At 38.8% G+C, this 5784-nt stretch overlaps 1 protein-coding gene across 1 annotated transcript; it reads left to right on the top strand.

The window, feature by feature from the left end:
• Window positions 1-1520: 1520 nt before the first annotated feature.
• Window positions 1521-3414, top strand: LOC131829443 (RNA-binding motif protein, X chromosome-like). The gene is given in 3 exon segments (XM_059171247.1): window positions 1521-2195; window positions 2198-2665; window positions 2668-3414. Coding segments are annotated over 3 exon segments (1137 nt in total). The 5' UTR covers window positions 1521-1669; the 3' UTR covers window positions 2811-3414.
• Window positions 3415-5784: the final 2370 nt, after the last annotated feature.

Genomic DNA, 5784 nt, shown 5'->3' with positions numbered 1-5784 from the left:
TTAGGAATAGCAAACAAAGCAAAACAAAATGAAAAACAAAATAATGATGAATGGCAGTTCCCTAATTCAAGACAATTAGGGAAATTAAAATGCAACACAGCATGTTTTTATTTCTAAAACGAATTTCTAAAGATAATATCTTAAAAGACATATATCGGTGGTCTCTCAATTGCCCATTTTATTATTTTTTTTAAAGATTTTATTTATTTGTCAGAAAGAAAGAGAGAAAGCACACAAGCAGGCAGAGAGGCAGGCAGAGGTGGAGAGAAAGGCAGGCTCCCCGCCGAGCAAGGAGCCAGATGGGGGACTCGATCCCAGGACCCCAGGATCATGACCTGAGCCCAAGGCAGCAGCTTTACCCACTGTGCCACCCAGGTGTCCCTCAATTGCCCATTTTAACAAGTTAAATATAAATGGATGCCAATGATTTTAATGTGCTTAAAAGAAGATGAAAAGAAAATTATAATGGTTTTTTAGTAACCGTGTAACAGAAGATTAAGTTGAAAGAACAATGTGGACTATGTATTTATGTAGTCTCTTCTCTAGCAAATGACACACACACAGCACAGAAAGAAAAAGTAGTGTTTATTTCTTACTCACTTTAGGGCTCCTTTTTATTTACTTTGATCAGAAATTATGGGTCTTGTTACACAACTATCTAAAACTGAAAAATAATATATAGTCTTAGATTTTAGTAATTTTCAAAACACTGAGACAGGGATTCTGTATATGTTATTTAAGTGGTTTCTAGTATACTTCATTTAAGTGGTTTCTGTATACTTCATTTAAATGATTCATTTGCTGGGAGGGAAGAGGGAAATCTATCCTGAATGAAGTGAACAATAGCTATACATGAAATCAACTTAAATATGAAAATCCAGTTGGATACAGACACTCAAACACTCCAATGACTTTCTTGATTCTAGTTCTTCGCTTTCTTACATTCTAGCTGACAATAATGTGAATTAGGTATTGAGACTTTATGGGCCACAGACTATTTTAAGAATCTGATGAACACTATGAACTAGTTTCCTTTAAAAATATCATCCCCCCCCCCAAAATTATGGATATAATTTCAGAGGTTTTACAGAATCTTAGCTTGATTGACCAATTACAGACACAGATTAAGATCCTCGTCTCAAGGAAAACAAAATACACATATTAGGAGGTTAAAATATTTAACTTTAAAATAACTGGCTTAATATTATTGGCATAGTTATAGAGAAATCATTGGTCATTTATTTGTGGGATTTATCTTTATAAAATTTATAACAAATAAAGTTCAATGAAAATTTGAGTCATAATCGGCAGGAGGTCAATCCAAAACTCCTTTGGTCAGAAGCATATTCAAGCTTTCAAGCATATTCAAGCATATTCAGAAGCATTTTCAAGTTTAATTTTAATTTGAAATAAGTTCATAAGACTCTAGTTAATTTAATGTTAGTTGAATGACATGTGGCTACATCATTTTCTTTGATGGATTAAAAAAGAAATTCTTACTTTAAAAAGGCATAAGCTACTCGTTGCGCAGTATTGCTAGTGGCTTCCCTCTTCCGTTCGCGGATCCGGCGGCACTCTCTCGTGCTGAGCTGCTACGAAGCCCCTGCCGGCGAGCTCGTAGGAGCTTTGAACCGTTGTCACCCCCTCCGACTCTCACCAGGGGGAAAAAATGGTTGAAGCAGATCGCCCAGGAAAGCTTTTCATTGGTGGCCTCAATACAGAAACAAATGAAAAAGCTCTTGAAGCAGTATTTGGCAAATATGGACGAATAGTGGAAGTTCTATTGATGAAAGATCGTGAAACCAACAAATCAAGAGGATTTGCTTTTGTCACCTTTGAGAGTCCAGCAGATGCTAAGGATGCAGCCAGAGACATGAATGGAAAGTCCTTAGATGGAAAAGCCATCAAAGTAGAACAAGCCACTAAACCATCATTTGAAAGTGGTAGACGTGGACCACCACCACCTCCAAGAAGCAGAGGCCCTCCAAGAGGTCTTAGAGGTGGAAGAGGAGGGAGTGGAGGAACCAGGGGACCTCCCTCACGTGGAGGGCACATGGATGATGGTGGCTATTCCATGAATTTTAACATAAGTTCTTCCAAGGGACCACTTCCAGTAAAAAGAGGACCACCACCACAAAGTGGTGGTCCTCCTCCTAAAAGATCTGCCCCTTCAGGACCAGTTCGCAGCAGCAGTGGAATGGGAGAAGAGCTCCTGTGTCATGCAGAAGAGATAGTTACGGAGGCCCACCTCGAAGGGAACCCCTGCCCTCTCGTAGAGATGTTTATTTGTCCCTGAGAGATGATGGATACTCCACTAGAGACAGCTATTCAAGCAGAGATTACCCAAGTTCTCGTGATACAAGAGATTATGCACCACCGCCGAGAGATTATACTTACCGTGATTATGGTCATTCCAGTTCACGTGATGACTACCCGTCAAGAGGCTATAGTGATAGAGATGGCTATGGTCGTGATCGTGACTATTCAGATCATCCAAGTGGAGGCTCCTACAGAGATTCATATGAGAGTTATGGTAACTCACGTAGTGCTCCACCTACACGAGGGCCCCCACCATCTTATGGTGGAAGCAGTCGCTATGATGATTACAGCAGCTCACGTGACGGATATGGTGGAAGTCGAGACAGTTACTCAAGCAGCCAGAGTGACAAGAAAGAGGGCTTCCCCCTTCTATGGAAAGGGGGTATCCTCCTCCACGTGATTCCTACAGCAGTTCAAGCCGCGGAGCACCAAGAGGTGGTGGCCGTGGAGGAAGCCGATCTGATAGAGGGGGAGGCAGAAGCAGATATTAAAAACAAACAAAACTTTGGAACAAAATCCCTGTTCAAAGAAACAACCAAAAAAGTGGAACCTTTTCTGTCATAACTACCCAAGGACTACTAAAAGGAAAAATTGTGTTACCTGTTTTTAAATTTCCTGTTTAAGTTCCCCTTCCATAATTTTTATGTTCTTGTGAGGGGAAAAAAAGTAAAACCTGTTTAATCTTACTTGACTTTATGACATTGCTTTCAATAAGCAAATGTTGAATGTGTTAAGACTTGACTTGTGTACTAGTGTTGTAATTTTTCAAGTTAAAAGTGTCCCTAAAGGCCACTTCCTATATCTGACTTTTCCCAGTAAGTGAGGCAAAGCAATTCTAAGACCTTCCACAAACATCTAGCCATCTGAAATGGAGAGGTGAATCCTTCTGCCTATACAAACAAGCTAGCTGTTAGAGGGTGGTCGGGGTATGCTACTCGTAGGATTTCAGAGGGTCTTCAAACTGAAATCTCAATGTTCTCAGTATGAAAAACCTGAGATCAGATGCTTATGTAAGGAAAGTGCTATTCACCCAGTAAACCGGAAAAACCAAATGGATAATGCTGGCCATATTTTGCCTTTCTGACATTTCCTTGGGAATCTCCCCTCCCCCCAATAAGACCATTTAAGTGTGTGTTAAGCAACTACAGAATACTAAATAAAAGTTTGGCCAAAACCAACAACAACAACAATAAAAACAAAAAGGCATAAGCTGTGAATACCAAGACTAGTTTTTATGGAATTCTTTCTCAAATCAATTTTTCTATAAGAAATCATCCAGACACAAGCATGTCCACTATTGGATTATAAAAAACAGCATGTTGGTGTTACATAATTTCTGTTTAGAACATTTATCTTGTTCAAGAAGCCATATGGCATAGCTGAAGTGATATTCTGTTTTTTTTTTTTTTTTCTAGTTAACTGGCACATTATTGATCTATTGAGATGAATTGTCACTTAAGCAAAAATCAAAATGCTGATTTTTTTTATCTTTGCTTATAAGAATTTTCATTTTCAGTTTTCTTGTGTGTTTTATTTGCAAAAAAAATTACAATAATTTCTGGAATACAGACAAAAAGATATCATTAGTAACTAGGTTATAAGATAACTAAATCTGTGATATAGTAAAAGAGGTTGCTAATTTTTAAGTCTCAAAATAATGCTTGAAATTGCTGGGGTGCCTGGGGGGCTCAATTGGTTAAGAGTTTGCCTTTGGCTCAGGGCAAGATGCCGGGGACCTCAGATCGAGCCCCGCATCGGGTTCTCTGCTCGGCGGGGAGCCTACCTCCCTCTCTCTCTCTCTGTCTGCCTCTGCCTACTTGTGATCTCTGTCAAATAAATATATAAAATCCTTAAATAATAATAATAATTCTCCTATTAAAAAAAAAGAGTCTGCCTTTGGCTCAGGTTATGATCCTGGGGTCCTGGGATCGAGCCCTACATCAGGCTTCCTGCTCAGTGTGCAGTCTGCTTCTCCCTTCCCCCCACTGTCCGCTCATGCTCTTTCTCAAATAAATAAATAAAATACTTTTAAAAAATAAATTGCCTAAATGACTTACTTTACACATGAAATCATGTACTATGGTTTTTAATCCTACTAATCTCCTTTTTTGTTGTAGAGGTAGTTTGTATATACAGAATGGCACTTATTTACATGGGGGGAGGGACTGTAGTTCCTGCTGTGTCTGCTTACACATTAAATTATCGTACTGTAGGTAAATGCAGGTTTTGTTGTATGTAAATAAGTGAGATGACAGATCTTTTTACTAATCCATATTTACATGTATTATATAGACTTTTACTGTTGACAGTGAATCTAGCTAATAGCCGTCATGCTTTATGGAAATGTATATTGAAAAGTTGGAAATACCATATAAACATAGGGAAACATTATGATAGAGGAGTTAACTATTAATTATTGTTTGCCACTGTCTTATAAACAGATAATCATAATTTAAATTCATTATTAAACTTATTAGTCCACCACACTGAAATACTGAACTAACCTTTGATATGAAAAAAGATCTACTTAGCTGAACAAATGTTCATGAAACCATGTGGATGCTTTGTGCCACGTGGCTCTGCCTAGGTCTATAGCAGTCGTCAGCTTTAGGTGAGAGAAATTTTAGGAGACTCGCTTTTGATAAAACAAAGCACAACTCCAGTCAGAGTTGGATTTACCAGGAAACCACTTAGGCACCCACAGGCTTCAGGGCTTCTTACTATGACTGGCCATTTACTTCCAGGGACTCACAAAGGACCCTTGCAATGGGAAAAAGCATATGCTTTATAACATTTGCAAAAGCCAGGTATTTTATCTGAAAGCAGTGAAGACTGTTCTCTCGTCACTTTGTCTTCTTTATACTTTCTTCAGGGAAAATGGTGTTGGAATGATTAAAGAAAGTTTTGAGGGGCATCTGGGTAGCTCAGCTGGTTAAGCGTCTGCCTCTTGGTTTCAACTCAGGTCCTGAATCTGGCTCCCTGCTCAGCAGGGAGTCTGCTTCCCCTCTCCCTTTGGCCCTCCACTGCATGTGCTCTCTCTCTTTCTAAAATAAAAATGAAAAAAAAAATCATTAAGGAAAAAGAAAAGAAAGAAAGTTTTGAGATTAGTCTAAAAGGAAGTTAGTTGGGGATACATTGCAAGTTGAGTTGAAAGTAGCACATAGTTAATGTGGCTCACGGTCTCTTATATGGATAGTTACATCAATTCTGGTTGTGTCTGTGTTGGAAAGGCTGTCATCCATCATACCAATTAGGCTGGTGTCAGGTCACAAGGATGTTAGCACCTGAGTCAAAGGCATAGTACTCTATAAACATGTCCAACAGCATCTGACACTAGAAGAGAAATGGAGAAAAAGATTGGTCTTGAAACATACATACTCAAGTGCTGCTCTGTGGAAATTTGTCCAAACTGTACAGTTTACAAATAAAGGAAACAAATACTGCAAAGCTCTACTTGAAAGCACT

Source organism: Mustela lutreola, chromosome 4 (assembly GCF_030435805.1).
Source record: "Mustela lutreola isolate mMusLut2 chromosome 4, mMusLut2.pri, whole genome shotgun sequence".
In the NCBI taxonomy this organism is placed as follows: Eukaryota; Metazoa; Chordata; class Mammalia; order Carnivora; family Mustelidae; genus Mustela; species Mustela lutreola.
This window is presented reverse-complemented; position numbering and strand designations above follow the sequence as displayed.